Source organism: Eptatretus burgeri, chromosome 10, assembly GCF_056783735.1.
Source record: "Eptatretus burgeri isolate ZD-2024b chromosome 10, Ebu_testis_v1, whole genome shotgun sequence".
Taxonomy (NCBI): domain Eukaryota; kingdom Metazoa; phylum Chordata; class Myxini; order Myxiniformes; family Myxinidae; genus Eptatretus; species Eptatretus burgeri.
Window position 1 is genome coordinate 59,903,169 of NC_140970.1, and position 17,500 is coordinate 59,920,668.

At 41.2% G+C, this 17,500-nt stretch overlaps 1 protein-coding gene and 1 pseudogene across 4 annotated transcripts in view; one reads left to right on the forward strand and one right to left on the reverse strand.

The window, feature by feature from the left end:
• The window catches only part of FBXW7 (F-box and WD repeat domain containing 7), a 597,271-nt gene that overhangs the window by 211,503 nt on the left and 368,268 nt on the right, over positions 1-17,500 (reverse strand). For all 4 annotated transcript variants that reach the window (XM_085898585.1, XM_085898583.1, XM_085898582.1 and 1 more), the window contains one exon: positions 2,150-2,273. In XM_085898585.1, coding sequence (XP_085754711.1) covers positions 2,150-2,273 — 124 coding nt within the window. The remainder of the gene's footprint in view (positions 1-2,149; positions 2,274-17,500) is intronic.
• Positions 7,548-8,513, forward strand: LOC147018672 (uncharacterized; annotated as a pseudogene).

Below are 17,500 nucleotides of genomic sequence, written 5' to 3' on the forward strand. Positions count from 1 at the left end.
TGATGGAGGTAGTGGCATTCCCATCGGCGTTTACTTTTATCCCTTTTCTTCACAGTTGAAATATCTCCAGCACTGCTTATCACAATTAAATTAATACGAAAAGCATTATTTTTCCTCAAATAGTTAAAAAAGAAAAGAAAAGTTTTTCATTCTACAGTGTTCACAAAATATGGAACACATCAGCTGGAGAATTTGGCAAATCCAAGAAAGAACTGAGAAACAGGAAGAGCGACAAGATTAGATTACGTGATAATTGCAACAAATATCATGACCATCAACTCTAAATATCTTGAGCATTTGATACAGTCTGGCACCCAACCTTAATCTCCCTAAAATCTCTGCTTTAGGCATCCAAAGTCATCTGTCATGGATCACTGACTTCCTCAACTCTCGGAGTCAGGGTGTAGTTTTTAACTCGATCCTCTCATTTCCACTCCATGTCATAGCTGCAGTTTCCCAAGGCAGTGTCTTGGGCCCAGTCTTGTTCCTCATCTTCATTAATCATCTTTCTGATTCCCTGGAAAATCCAGCTTACCTCTTTGTTGATGATTCCACCCTCTGTTTTATCATTTCTCACCCTTCAGAAAAGGCATGCAGCAGCCTCTTCCCTCTCTGCAGACCTTGATATAATCAGGAGTTGATTCAATACTTAGAATGTCTTTCAAAACTGGACAAATCTCACACACTCACCCTGTCTCTCTGAACAGACCTTCTGGCAAACCCTCCCATCGACTTCCGAAACAAACCACTTGAAGAGGTTATGTCACTCAAATGTTTGGGCCTCAACATCAGCCATATGCCTGGTGTTGGCTTAATGGTTAGGGTGGTGGGCTTGGAATCCGAGGGTCCTGAGTTCAAATCCTGCTCATCTATTTAATTAATACTATGTGGAGTTGACTCAGCCTGTCATCCTTCCGAGGTCGGCAAAATGAGTACCAGCTTGCTGGGATGATTGAGCCATTCGAGTATCCTGCATAGGAGTAACCCATCCAGGATTGTGCTCCATAGCCAAGGAGACAGCTTCAGTCGCACCGACACTCTGTACAGAGAATGGTCCCAATGGAATGGAATGGAATCAGCCATGATCTTTCCTGGGCAGACCCTATTTCTAAGATGGCTTAGAAAGCCAGCCGCTGGATGAGCATCCTTCATGCAAGGTCTTTCCTTGGCCAATCAGAACCTTTGATCACCTGCAAGTCCTTCATTCCCAGCTTGATGGAGAACTGCTCTCCCCTTTCGGCTGGCTCTCCTGCCTCACACTTTGCTCTTCATGATGCCGTGGAAAGGAAGGCCCTCAAACTATTGGGATCTCCCATGATGAAGCTGAATGTCTCAGCCTGTCACTCTGACATCTCAGACAGGTTGGTGGCTTCTCTGTATTCTACCGCCTCCTTTTTAGTCTTGCACCCTCTGCCCTTTGTTGACTCTGTCCCTCCCAGGTTTTTGCAGGGCGAGCACAGTCTTGCAGTAACTTTCTGCTTGTTAAAGTCCCAAAATCAAGGCTCACTGCTCACCTCCACTGATTTGTTCCTCTTTTCTCTCATCTGTGGAACCAACTTCCCCAGTCTGTCCACTTCCATTCTTCCCTCCAAGGCTTCAGCACAGCTGTTCACCACTACCTCAGGTCATCTCCCATCCATATCCATGATCTCTTCTCCCCTAAATGACCACATTCCCAAGATCTCCCTTTTTCATGGTTATTGTGATCCCCCCCCCCTCACCTCTGTCCATTTGATAGTTGGTTTGTTTGTTCCTTTTTCGTTTCATCTCCACTTTCCCCTTCCTCTTCTTGCTGTGTTTCATTCAGCTTGTGGGCAGCTTGTTCACCCGATGTCCTTCTCCCCACTCACCTTGATCTCACTCTCTCTTTCTTCTACTCTGCTGTTGGTATTTTCCCCCTCTCTTGTTCCTTTCCATTCTGCTCTAGCTCTTGCATGAGCCTCGATCATGTCTACAACAAAAATCAGATCTCGATAATGACACAATTTATATCACCAATTGCTCTACAGATCTCTGACAAGTGCCGGAGCGACCATTTTGCCTGAGGTGCATATAGAAATGTGAGGCAAAGGCAATAAAAGAAAATATAAAAAGATAGGTAAACAGAGAGATAGATTGATAGACAGATAAATAAATAAAGCATTCACACCTTCCTCCCTGCACTTCTCTCTCCACAGAAGGTTATCCTCAGCCAGGACGCGCCAGTAACGGCAGGTTTGTGCAGCCCTCAGAAGATCACGAGGTTCCAGGAACGACAGGACATACAGAGCCAACTGGAAGGAACGACAAGGAGACGGATCAGATAAATGTCACCACCTGATGCTTACCATACATCTTTCGATCTTGGCCAATCATCTCTCAAGGAAAACAACCAATAAAGGCCTTTGGGTTTCAAATAAACGGAAGTGGAAAATGAAAATAAAAAACAAAGAAAAATGATAACGAGAGAGGACTTGATGGCAAGCCATCGCAAATCCCCACGCTTCCCATCAAAATCAAAGTTGAAAAGATGGAATACAGTTGCAGCAGGAATGACACAATATCAAATTTTGAGTTAATTTTTTTCCCGCTTTTGATCCCGGTGACACGAGGACCACACCCACCCCCTGGGACATAAACCAGGGGTCAAATGCAAAACAATTATTACATATTTCATGCGTCTCCCAGTGTTAATTTCATTAAAAAAATATTTCAAAATGTGCCTGCAATTGAATTTTTTTTGGTATTTGACCTTTTGATCTCACCCCAGGGGGTGAGGCCAACAATAATACCGCTCTTGCACCTTCTTTCCATATGGTGATCAAAACTAAGTTTGGTGAATTTCTGCCAAACCGTTTAGGAGGAGACAGCATGACGAACGGACAGACAGAGACAGATGGAGCTGATTTTTTTTCAAAAAGCGTGGGGATAATGACTCAGTGGAAGAATGGTTAAATACCCACTACAAGTCTGGGAGGTAGGCGGTTCGAACCCTGGCTGAGTCACACCAAAGATTTAAAAAACATGGTGCATGCTGCTTCCTTGCGAGACTCTCAACGTTTATAAAGGATAGAGCTCGGACAAAAAACCCCGCATAGATTGGCAATATAAGTACAGGCTTTGAGGGGTCTTGTGGCCTACTGTGTTGGAATTCCTTTTAAAGGAACTCGTATCATTACATTTTTATCAATACCTGTGATTATTAAATAAGAGGAATGCTCAAAGTTAAGCAAGACTTTCACAGGCAGGAAATTTGAGAGCAAGATGACATGACTGAAAGAAAATCTTCCAAAAAAAGAAAAGAAAAAAAAAAGGTACCCCCTTGCAACACATATGCATTAAACGCATTGGTGTGGCACACTTTAATAACAGAAACAAACTAGAGGGGGAGCACTCGGTAGAGTGCAAAACTTCCGCAGCCAATACTGCTAGGTCACTCAAGTGAACCTAATATCCTATTCATTCAATTTGATGTCAACAGTGCTCACAGAGTTATAGTTTGCAACTTTCCCTTTTACTTTTAACTTTTACATACTCAATTCATTCGTCATAACTAGATTCCTTGAGACAGAAATTGATTTTACGTGGGTATATCCACCTGAAGTTCCAAAATCAGCCGCAATTATAATTTTGGCATGTTTTTTTGTTGGAAATCACTTATAACATGTAGAAATGCAAAAAAAAAAAAAAAAAAAAAAAAATCGAAATTTCGTTGAAAAAAATGTTGCAAAAATTTTTTTTCTCGAACAATTTTTCTTTTTTGGGGGGGGGGTTGGAAATCACTTAAAACATGTAGAAATGCAAAAATAAAAAATTCTAATATTTTTTTCAAAATGGCCGCTATAGCGGCCATATTGGATTTTTGACTGTCCAAAATCTAATGGCATGATCCTTGGACCATATATAATCCCCCCACCAAGTTTCGTCGAAATCCTTCGGGGAGTTTTTCTGTAATACTGTTCACAAACAAACAAACAAACAGAAAGGGGTGAAAACAGTAACCTCCGTTCTTCGATGGCAGAGGTTAACTAGAACAGCACTCGGTCGAGCGCATACCTCCGCCAAGCTGAACAGTTTACGTTTTGTATTCTACCGATAGGCTGGATCTGTAACCGAACCTTAAAGAAAATCAAATCAGCTTTTCTTGTCACCGACCCAACTCATCAACTAAAATTTATCATAACCCATCCACAACTTTTTGAAATATCATGCTGTAATGTATCTCGTTTTTGGCTCCATCTCTCAATGTTGAAGAATCACTTAAAAAAGAAAATTATCGTATCCGTAACCGGACCTTCACCAAAAGTGAATCAGTTGGTTCTTGTCACACACCCAACCTGTCAGCCAAATTTAGTACAAATCTGGTCATAACTTTTTGAGAGATCCTGCTCACAAACATACAGACAGACAGGCAGAGAGAGAAAACCAGCCCAGGTGAAAACATAACCTCCATCCACCTCAGGTGGCAGAGGATAGGTGTAGGATAAATGATCAGGATAGGTGTAGGTGTACAGCCATTAAGGGACATGTGCTTTCCAATGTTACACACAAGTGCGTTTCAATTTAGAATGAAGATGTTCCCCCATTTTTATCAAACTCACCGAGACTTCATTCAACAGGATATTTTGGTTGAAAACAATTTCATTTTTATTGTTGAACAGACAAAAGTAAATAAAAGTATCCACCACCTGATAGTTTACAATTGGTTATCTGTTGTACATTTCAGTGTGTTGAAGTGATCGATCCATATTTTTCTGCAGTTTGCACACTTTAAAGAGCAGGTTTTGGGTCGCTGATGACTTCGCGTGATTCGAAGGTTGTACTCACATTAATAATCGTTGGGCAATTATTTTCTTACATTTGAAACTCAAAAATGCTAAAATTAACTTTTGAGTCAAAACTTTTGTCAATGATTGAAAAACAGACCGGAATTTACCAAAGATGCTATGACGTCACGTTCTTCGTGAACATTCGGACACAGCACGTGAACAATGGCGAGATGCGAATCAGAGTGTGATTTCAGCGGCGATGAAATTGAATGTTTTCATTCTGATATTGCCGAGGACAAGTCGGAGGATGATGGGAATTTATACTATGGAGTTTCTGGCCCTGAGCCATATAAATTTGAGCCACTTGTAAGTGCCAGAAAACGGCCTATTTTGTGCACAAGTGGCAGGACTGACTGTCCGGCCGTTCACACTGACAGACTCCACCAGACAGATTGGTTTGTAGATTTTCATTTTCTTGTTCGATGCATAAAATAATGTAAAGTTTGATTCGTCTGTGACTTGATATAATAATTTTTAACCCTCAAGTCACTCAAGAGTCAGAAATAGAATGAATCAATAATAGACCCAAATATATGACACACCGTAGGCTTGGCGTTGAAGTCTTTCTGACAGCTGAGCTTGACCCCAGCAAAAGTGAACAGTGAGAACAAACCCCAACTTTCAAGAGACTGTTGTAGCATATAAATACCAAAACATGTTTAGCCTCATTGGGAAATATTCTACCAAATTTAGAAAAAAAAAGTGGAAAATTGATTAATTTTTAACAATTGAAATGAAAGAGCCCAATTTGCTGATGCTGTTAAAAAAGTAATTTAATCAACAATAATTTGATTTGTTGAGAAATTTTTTCATGCTTGTGTTTTTCAGAAAGTTTATTTATGTGTTTTTCCATGTACTCTTTAAGAACACATTTCAAGGTTTTTCTCACTTAAACTCAACAATTGATTCTGTGACAAAGCAGTATCTGGAGAACTTGCAAACCAACAACTCATATTCACAGAGTGGTGATCGGATGTCTTTATGCCTTCGTAATCCTCGGCTGTGAAATGGTCACCACAAATGACAAGTTTATCCAAAGGGTCCTCTTTACCCATTTTCTTTGGGAGAAAATTCACCTGTTTTGTTTGAACAAATCTTATCGACTGCCGGCGAATGTTTGATTCCTTCGGGAATCAGTGGGAGCGATTACCCGTTTTCCAGCCATTTTCGCAAAACATGACGACATACATACGAGGCATGATGCACAAATATCCAAATGACTTTGTTCGACAATAATTCAAAATAAAAAAGGATAATATAGACAGTTGCAAGCTCAAAAAAAGTGAAAGAACGACCCGTTGAACTGGACACTTCTTCAATGAGCGATTGAGCGTCCGCTTTGTTTTGGAAAACGTGACGTCACCATCCATATATGGCACGCGGCTGTTTTTTTCAACAGCCTCGAGAAATATCAACTTCAGAGTTAAATTTGATTAATTTTCCCAATAGTTAGGCAACCACAATAGTTTGCATCGAACTGTTTAATGCACATATAATCATATTGATAAATTTTCAGACCATGTTTGGTGACCCGCAACCTGCTCTTTAACCATCTCATAAGCATGCAATACACCCTGCCAGGATTGCAGAGCTTCTGTACACGCTTCCTCACAAAACGCCTCTTCTTGTATTGTTGCGCTTCTCACGTTTTTTTTTTTTTTTAATCAAGACTATTCCCTTTATGGTGGCATTACGTGAATGCCACAATTTTGGAGAGCAGGCAGCAAAAACTAAAGATCTTATTTGCAGGCAGTTATATATTTTCAGCCAATTGGTAATCACCATTTCAAATATCCTTTAAAGTTTAAAATCAAATCTCGGCATGGCTGTTTGACATTACTTACGTCGAATATTCGCTGTGATAGAATGTCTCACGTCCCCATCTTTATGTGAATCTCAGAAATGACTCAGACACGAAGAAAATACAAAAATGAGAAAAATTGCACCTGCCCGATCATCGTTTTGAAACGTTACGCCAACCAGATACTCCTTGAGTGGTCTTATCCCAACTCCACAATGATGAAGTTAAAGTTTTCTAAACCTACCTTACACTAGTTCCTACTCTGGCATGTCTACAAGAAATTCAAGTCGTAGGCAATCTTTGCCAAAACGTGGCAACCACTTTTTCTGAAGGATTTTCACCTGCTAAGTCCAATGAGCCCAGATGCCAAGTTCTCCAAACTCATTTTTACATCCAAAATGGTCGATCTGGAGATGGCCACCAAAAAAAAAATAGCATTTTAAAATTTCTCATAACTTTTGAACCAATAGGGCGAGAAAGACAAAGAAAGACAACAACAACAAACAAAGAAAAATGTTAACTTGAGCATACTCGGAGAAGGTGATCTTCACCAGAGCACAATTGAAGTGGCTGAGAAGTTTCTCTGCAAGATGTACAGCAGTGGTGCTGCTGAGACTTGTGATGGCCTCCGTGTAGTGCTTTTTGAAAAGTGTAGGGCAACTGACCTTTTGCCCCCTCCAAGGGATGCAGCAAAACTGCATATACAGCAGACTCATTACCAGACAATGGAATGGAGATAAACCATTGAGGTCACTCTAAATCTCCCATCCCCTCTCACCTCTGGATGGATTGAAGTTGAGAGCAAGTTGCAGCCCAACTTAATGATGCTGAAGCCACTCGTGAAAGGCTTCACAACCCTACTCACATGTTCTTGTAAAGGGGGTTGGATGAACAGATGTGGTTGCAAGAAATCTGGTCAAAAATGTATGGCACGATGCCAGTGCAGGGAGGGGGGAAGCTGTAACAATTCTTGAGTGAGGAGATGCAATGATCTCTTGATATATGTTCTCTATGTTTGTATGGTGTGTGTCACTGTGTCTGTCTGTCTGTGTGTGTCTGTCTGTGTGTGTCTGTGTGTGTGTGTCTGTGTCTGTGTGTGTCTGTGTGTCTGTGTCTGTGTGTGTCTGTGTGTCTGTGTCTGTGTGTGTCTGTGTGTCTGTGTCTGTGTGTGTCTGTGTCTGTGTGTGTCTGTGTGTCTGTGTGTGTGTGTGTCTGTGTGTCTGTGTGTCTGTGTCTGTGTGTCTGTATGTGTCTGTGTGTCTGTGTCTGTGTGTCTGTGTGTGTCTGTGTGTGTGTGTGTCTGTGTGTCTGTGTGTCTGTGTCTGTGTGTCTGTATGTGTCTGTGTGTCTGTGTGTGACGCTGTGTGACGCTGTGTGTGTGTTTGTGTCTGTGTGTCTCTGTGGGTGTGTGACTGTGTGTGTGTCTGTGTGTGTGTCTGTGTGTGTGTCTGTGTGTGTGTCTGTGTGTGTGTCTGTGTGTGTGTCTGTGTGTGTGTCTGTGTGTGTGTCTGTGTGTGTGTCTGAGTCTGTGTGTCTGAGTCTGTGTGTCTGAGTCTGTGTGTCTGAGTCTGTGTGTCTGAGTCTGTGTGTCTGAGTCTGTGTGTCTGAGTCTGTGTCTGTGTGTCTGTGTCTGTGTGTCTGTGTCTGTGTGTCTGTGTCTGTGTGTCTGTGTCTGTGTGTCTGTGTCTGTGTGTCTGTGTCTGTGTGTCTGTGTGTCTGTGTCTGTGTGTCTGTCTGTGTGTCTGTCTGTGTGTGTTTGTGTGTCTGTGTGTGTGTCTGTGTGTGTGTCTGTGTGTCTGTCTGTATGTCTGTCTGTCTGTGTGTCCGTCCGTCCGTCTGTCCGTCTGTGTCTGTGTATCTGTCCGTCTGTATGTCTGTCTGTCTGTCTGTCTGTCTGTGTCTGAGTTCCTCACTCATGTCATTATTGTTTTTGTAAAGATTGAACACCAAATTTGCTCAGCATGAAATAATCAACTAATTTGTCCATGTGTGCAATGGGTCAGAAAATGGAAACAAGTTTTTCTGGGGATTCTTTGTACTTCTGCAACATCATTTGGTAACAAAGCATGACACGTGAAACTGAAAGGGCACTCAGTAAAGCACATACCTCTGCCATGTAATGTCTGATCCACGAGAACATATCGGGCCCAATACATTTTTGAACTAGAACGGGCACTCATAGAGCGCATACCTTCGCCGCCACTACTTTTTTTGTTCTTGGTATGAGTGTGGGGAACTGGTTTCATATGAATGGTCTTATGACACAAACCACATATCTATAATGTCATGACCCCCCCCCCCGACTTTTGGAGGCTACGGACTAAACAACAATCAACTCACGTCGTTTTGGCGAGTCTTCACTCGCAAGCTCGGTGAATACAACGTTTCAACAAGAGAAGGTAATCTCGTTTGATGCTGGTTTCATGCAAATCGAATAAGAATTGACTGAGTTATGCCGAAAACCGCATATTTTTCAAGGGCGTGACCCCCCGACATTTTACCCCAACCGGTGACATGTGTTATGACGTCATTGTGTCACAAGATTGGGCATTAAATTCTGAACATTTTGGTGCTGGGTTCAAGTAAAGCGGACAAGAATTGACCGCGTTATGACATAAACCGCATATTTTTCAAGGTCGTGACCCCCCTGACCTTTGACCCCTAACCGGTAACAAGAGTATGGGCGTCATTGTGTCATATTGCATATCACAAGATGAGGCGTTGAATTCTGAACATTTTGGCGTTAGTTGCATGCAAATTGAATAAAAATTGACCGTGTTATCGTAAAAAGACGATTTTGACCTTTTCGTGACCTTGACCTTGACCTTTGACCTGAACGATCCTAAAATCTAATCGAATGCTTCCTGGCTAATAACCAACCATCCCACCAAATTTCATGCAATTCGGTTTAATACTTTTTGAGTTGAATCACAAGATTACAAATAAATAAATAAATAAATAAATACACGCCGACCAAAACATAACCTTTCACAGAATGCGAAGGTAAATATCATGCTATATATCATCATTGGTCCGATCTCTCAATGGTGAAGAATTACATTCAAAATTAAATAATGACGGTATCCAGATCCGGATTCGGATCTTCACCAAAATCGAATCAATTCATCCCCGCCACACACCCAACGTGTCCACCAAGTTTCATCTGAATCCGTCCACAACTTTTTGAGATATCCTGTACACAAACAAACAAGCAGTCATAGACTGGTACTTAAGAAATCATCAACTTGACCTCTGACTTTGTCTAATAAAAGCTGTCTCTCGAGAAGGTAGCGACGCAAACCAGAAGTTTCTACGATGATTCTATATCAAACCATCAAAAATCGTAACGTCGACCAAAGCAAAAATCTCCATTTCTCCACGCAATTATATTATACCTTAACGTAACTCAATGACGCGTCTGCTCGAGCGCACTGCATCATGGTACGACCCGTGACGCGTCGAGTGAAATATTTTTTATATAATCTTAAAACGTCTCCAAAACATCAGATTTTTACCAGAATTTCGACAACCGAGTTTTAAGCGTCCTAAGCGATCGCAAAAACCGAAGAAAAAATTAAAAATCGAAGTTAAAACGAACTCGTAACGTCGAGCGAAGCAAAAATACTCCATTTCTACACATGAATTTACGGAATTATATTTGACCTCACTGTGACCTTGACCTTTGACCAATTTTGACCAAAATCTAATCAGCACTAGCCATCACCCTCCTGAATCACGTGGTGTAATTTGACATTGGTAGCTTCTTCCGTTCTCGAGTTATCGTGCCTACAAACAAACAAATAAACAAACAAACAAACAAGCAGTCATAGACTGGTACTTACGAAATCGTCAACTTGACCTCTGACCTTGTCTAACAAAATCTGTCTCCAGAGAAGGTAGCGACGCAAACCAGAAGTTTCTACGATGATTCTGTATCAAACCATCAAAAATCGTAACGTCGACCGAAGCAAAAATCTCCATTTCTCCACGCAATTATATTATACCTTAACGTAACTCAACGACGCGTCTGCTCGAGCGCACTGCATCATGGGACGACCCGTGACGCGTCGAGTGAAATATTTTTACACAATCTTAAAACGTCTCCAAAACATCCGATTTTTACCAGAATTTCGACAACCGAGTTTTAAGCGTCCTAAGCGATCGCAAAAACCGAAGACAAAATTAAAATTGAAGTTAAAACGAACTCATAACGTCGAGCGAAGCATAAATACTCCATTTCTCCACGTGAATTTACGGAATTATGTTTGACCTCACTGTGACCTTGACCTTTGACCGATTTTGACCAAAATCTAATCAGCACTAGCCATCACCCTCCTGAATCATGTGGTGTAATTTGACATTGGTAGCTTCTTCCGTTCTCAACTTATCGTGCCTACAAACAAACAAACAAACAAACAGAAACGGAAGGCATCAATATATAAAGATTTCGTAAGTTACAAACAGAAACGGAAGGCATCAATATACTTACGAAATCTTTAGTTTTCGTAAGTAACAAGCAGTCATAGACTGGTACTTACGAAATCGTCAACTTGACCTCTGACCTTGTCAAATAAAAGCTGTCTCTGGAGAAGGTAGAGAAGCAAACCAGAAGTTTCTATGATGATTCTGTATCAAACCATCAAAAATCGAATGTTTTGGATGTTGGACCTCACTGTGACCTTGACCTTTGACCGATTTTGACCAAAATTTAATCAGCGCTAGCCATAACCCTCCTGAATCACGTGGTGTAATTTGACATTGGTAGCTTCTTCCGTTCTCGACTTATCATGCCTACAAACAAACAAACAAACAAACAAACAAACAAACAGAAACGGAAGGCATCAATATATAAAGATTTCGTAAGTTACAAACAGAAACGGAAGGCATCAATATACTTACGAAATCTTTATTTTTCGTAAGTAACAAGCAGTCATAGACTGGTACTTACGAAATCGTCAACTTGACCCCTGACCTTGTCAAATAAAAGCTGTCTCTCGAGAAGGTAGAGAAGCAAACCAGAAGTTTCTACGATGATTCTGTACCAAACCATCAAAAATCGAATGTTTTGGATGTTGGACCTCACTGTGACCTTGACCTTTGACCGATTTTGACCAAAATTTAATCAGCGCTAGCCATCGCCCTCCTGAATCACGTGGTGTAATTTGACATTGGTAGCTTCTTCCGTTCTTGAGTTATCGTGCCTACAAACAAACACACACACAAACAAACACACAAACAGAGGACGGAAGTCATCAATATACTTACGAAATCTTTAGATTTCGTAAGTACCAAGCAGTCACAGACTGGTACTTACGAAATCGTCAACTTGACCTCTGACCTTGTCAAATAAAAGCTGTCTCTCGAGAAGGTAGAGAAGCAAACCAGAAGTTTCTATGATGATTCTGTACCAAACCATCAAAAATCGAATGTTTTGGATGTTGGACCTCACTGTGACCTTGACCTTTGACCGATTTTGAACAAAATTTAATCAGCGCTAGCCATCGCCCTCCTGAATCACGTGGTGTAATTTGACATTGGTAGCTTCTTCCGTTCTTGAGTTATTGTGCCTACAAACAAACACACACACAAACAAACACACAAACAGAGGACGGAAGTCATGAATATACTTACGAAATCTTTAGATTTCGTAAGTAATAAACAAAAGTAAAAACATAACCTCCTTCACCTTTGATAGCAGAGGTAATTAGTTGCATCAGTCAGGCACCTTTTACTTGATATGAAGTACAATACTGGAACAGGACAATTCACGAAACGCTTCTACCTATGACGTGGCAACATTTGATGAAAGCTGGCAGCAAAGTCTAGATACGATCATAATTCGTAGAAGACATCCTGTGCTGGTAGGCTCAACGTACTTGCAATTCGGGAGTATTTATACAAGGGAAGATATTCTGAAATGGCACCCAACACCGATTTCTATGAACGTAGTTTGGTAGGGGTGAGCGGCTCAGTGGGTGAATGGGTAAATGCCTCGTTGCATTGCCTTTGTCAGTGTGGATTTGATCCCATGGCTGCTCAGTGTGGCAGGCAATATCAAACCACCGAGTGAATTCCTTATTTGGAAACTGCTTCGGTCATACCAACACTCCGTCAATGGTGAACTAAAGTATAACAAGGAGCTGATACTCCAGCCCCTCCCCCAAGCCCACCCGCAACTCGCCTTTTGTATGGTATGAGGAATAGATCTGTGTAATATTAAAGCTAAATATTGAACGGTTTTTGAAATATTGCGTACAAAAGCCAAGTTACTGGATGGTTGCCATGGCAACATAATTCAGCCAATCACAGCCATGATCGAATCAGGTAATGAGATGATGTCATGAGATCGACTTGAGATAATATCATGAGAAATAGATATCTGCAATATGAAAGCAAAATGTTCAAAGGTTTTTGAAAAATTGCATCCAAAAAAGTACGTGGACAGATGATCGGTCATGGACGGAAGATCGGTTGGTCAGACAGAGCTCATTTTAACGTCCACCGTCTCCGACTTTGTTGGAGGGGCAGGCCACAATGAGAGGGGGGGGTGGTTGGCCATGGAAGAACAGTATTTCATCTTTTCATGAACATGAATACATCTTAGTTTTTCTCATAAGGTTTAACCTTGTTTCACATGAACCACCCTCCATCATAAATGCAAGCTATGCATTTGCTGGGTTGACATTCATCAGATTCATCTGATGATGCGTCGGAAATTAACGGAGACACATGGCCTACATATTTGGGTAAAACTGATGAGCTTTATCATTTGATGCCATTCTAATGAGGCTTGCTACAACCTCTTTAGTTTTCTCAACAGTTCAAAAGATAGGCACTTCTATCATAATTGAATCCGCCTCCCCCTTCCCTCCCTCCGCAAATCATACCCCACCATCAAGGCCGTGTATTTCCTTATGACCAGCTGCTCGGCAATGAAATGAGTCACATTCTCTCTGAAATAGTGGTTCAAATGTGCGGCTCCCAAAACAGACTCGACTCACAAGAGCGAAGTCGATGGCGTGCCAGCGCAAATCCCCACACTTCCCACCTAAAGCAAAGTTGAAAGACGGCAAAAAGCTCCACCAGGAATGACCCAATATCAAATTTTGAGTTTTTTTTATTTGAAATCTTCCATTTTGATCCCTGTAATCTGAAGTCATTACCTCTCTGGGGCATTACCAAAAAAATCATTACATATTTCATGCATTCCCCATTCCCCCAATGTTGATTGCTGATACAATATTTAATTTAAAATGTTTAAAATGTGCCTGTCATTGCATTTTTCGGTGTTTGACCTTTTCACCACTTCCCAGGGACGGGGCCAAAAATGACACTGCTCTTGCACCTTTGAGTCATGTGGTGATCATAAGTAACAAGTTTCGTGATTTTCTGCACAACTGTTTAAGAGGAGATAGCTTAACAGACAGCCGGACAGACAGACAGACAGACAGACGGAGCAGATTACAGTATACCTCTATTTTCTTGTTGTTTTGTTTTTGAAGCATGGGGATAACAAATGCCAAAATGGCAGTGTAACGCTGCAACCGTATTTTTCTGGAGCCATTGTGATCAAACCAGTGGGGTATGATTCTTTTTGTTGGAATATTTCAGTCATAATAGTGGATTAAGAAAATTAATTTCTTTAAAACATGGAGATGGTCACTTGGGGACCAGAAACACGAGTCATCATGGAATGTCCCCAACACTATTTTCTTCCATCTTCAAAACACACAAAATGCTTTGCACAGTTGTGGAATCACTTCAGGTACATGTTTGTCAGTGTTACCAATACCGCTCCGAACAATCAGCAAATCTGTCATCTCTTCCAATTAAAACGACAGACTTTTGTTTAACTTTTGCAAAACTAACAATTTTTTTTGCATTTTTACACCTGAAACAAGTAATGCAAATCAATGTCAAACTAACCTTGTAATTCCAAGATATGCAATAAAGCAGTGATGGTGGGAACACTGAGTAGACCAGAAACAATCACAACACAGATTGCCAGTTTATACAATCATGAGCCACGTTCTCACCAGTCAAGGCTAACTGCCAGACCTTTCACAGCTTGCAATTATTGTGCCAACGCACCGAGGATGAAACATCCAACGTGGCAGTCCCATGGACTCTGACTCAAAAATGAGTCAAGCTTCCTGTATGCAGACACTTAATTTCAGAGATAAATGTACATTGCCTTCAGAAAGTCTTCACACCCCTTGAATTTTTCACATTTTGTTGAATAACTGCCTGAATTAAAAATGGATGAAAAAAATTGTCACCAATCTACACAAAATACCCCATAATGACAAAGTGAAAACATCTTTTTCGAAAATTAAACAAATTTATTAAAAGTGAAAAGCTGAAATATCTTGCGTCAATAAGTAGTCAATCCCCTGAGTCAATACTTGGTTGAAGAAACCTTGAAAGCGATGACAGCTTTGAGTCTTCTTGGGTATGTCTGTATCAGCTTTGCACATCTAGATTTGGGGATTTTCTCTCATTCTTCATTGCGGATTTGCTCAAACTCTGTCAAGTTGGATGGGGAGCATCTGTGAACAACAATCTTCAATTCAAGCCTTTCCACAGATTCTCAATGGGATTCAAGTCTTGGTTTTGGCTGGGCCACTCAAGGACTTTCACGTTCTTGTTCTGAAGCCATTCCAGTGTTGCCTTGGCTGTATGCTTGGAGTCATTGTCCTGTTGGAACGTAAATCTTTGCTGCAGTCTCAGGTCTTTTGCACTCTGAAGCAGGTTCTCCTCAAGGATTTGCCTGTATTTGGCTCCATTCATTTTTCCCTCTATCCTCACAAGTCTCCCAGTCCATGCCACTGAAAAGCATCCCCATAGCATGATGCTGCCACCAACATGCTTCATGGTAGGGATGGTCTTATGTGGGTGATGAGCTGTGCTCTGTTTCCACCAGACGTCACGCTTTGCATTCAGGCCAGAGAGTTAAATTTTCGTCTCATCAGACCACAAAATTATTTGCATCATGCTTTCAGTCTTTCATGTGGCTGTTTGTAAACTACAGGCGTGCTGTGATGTACATTTTTATCAGGAGTGGCAATGTGATGTGATGGAAAAATGTGATGTACATTTTTCTCAGGAGTCTGGCAACTCTCTCATCTCAGCCAAGGAACTCGAGAACTGCCAGAGTGGTCATTGGGTTCTTGGTCACCTTCCTGACCACGGTACTTTTCACTGTGCTCTTGGGAACTATCAATACTCTACGAATTGTTTTATACCCTTCCCGAGATCTATGCCTCCTCACAATTCCATCTCAGAGTTCTAAAGAACAGTTGCTTGGATTTCATGGGAGAGTTTCTGCTCTGACATGCACTGTCAACCATGAGACCTTATATAGAAAGGTGCGTTTCTTTCTAAATCATGTCCAATCAATTGAATTGGCCACAGGTGGACTCCAATCAAGTTGTCGAGACATCTCAAGGATGATCAAAGGAAATTGTATGCACCTGAGCTTATTTTGGAGTGTCATAGCAAAGGGGTTAAATACTTCTTGATGCAAGATATCTCAGCTTTTCATTTTTAAGGAATGTGTAAAAATTTCGAAAAACATGTTTTCACTTTGTCATTATGGGATATTTTGTGTAGATCAGTGACAAAAAATTAAAATTTCATCCATTTTAAATTCAGGCTGTACCAAAATAAAATGTGACAAAAGTCAAGGGGTGTGAATACGTTCTGAAGGCACTGTCGATAAAAAGCGAAGCAAAAAATACATGATTATCAGACTGAAAAAAAAAAGTGGTTGAGTTTGCCTCCCAACAAGAGTAATGGACAACAAAAATACAAAATGGAATATCATTAAAATGGATATAAAGATGGAAGGAACAAAAACAAAACAATTGGATGATGAACACGATGCCGAGCCAGTGCCACGGTGTTTAAATGGTCCACACAGAAGCCAGGTTTAGCATTGTATGCCACACAAAAGATGAGGAAAAGACTCGGCGGAAAAGCTGCTCGAGTTAAGAAATGTAGTTGGAAAAAAAAAAGCAACATTCCAAAGAAAAACACCATTCCCTCTCTTATAAATGTAAACATACCTTCATCACGCTTCTAACTTGAGCAAGTAATGGGTTATAGGAAATGCTAAGTACCTGCCAATTGTTTGCCAAAAGATATTTTCTGAAACACAGAACAAAACATTCCACTGGGGAGTCAAGAAACCAACATCATTTAACTTTATGCTGTGCAATCATTTAAAATTGATTCAAATACACCATGTCGAAGTTTAATTGAGTGGTGCTAATATAATAATCAAGCTTGCTTTCCCCTTCAAGTCACCTTGTGAAAGCTTACAATGCATTGAAACCTCCAAAGCCAGCAGCTGACTGGGCATCCTATGTCGTACAAAGTCTGTCCATGGCACAACTGAACTCCGATCCACCTACGAGGCCTTTATCTGAAGCCTGATTGAGTACTGCTCTCCCCTCTGGGCTGACTCCCCCGCATCACATGTTGCTCAGCTTGACGCCATGGAAACCAAGGTCTTGAAGATTATTGGAATCTCCTGCGACAAAGCTGAGTAAATGGGTCTATTGCATAGCCATCGCAGATAGGTCTGTGGTCTCTGTCTTCTTCAGCCTCCTTTATGGTCTTTCACCCTCCGCACTTTCCATGCTGTGCTCCCCCCCCCCCAAAAAAAACAAGGTTTCTGTAAGGCAAAAGCTGGTCCACCAGCAACCCCCTTCAGGTGAAACTCCAAAAAAAAAGCGAATCATTGCTCACCTCCACTCATTTGTTCCTCTTTTTCCCCACCTGTGGAACCAACTTCCACATTCCCTTCAGTCTCATTCTCCCCTCCAGGTCTTCAAGACAGCTGTTCACAACCATCTCAGATTATCCCCCATCCAAAACCATGATATTT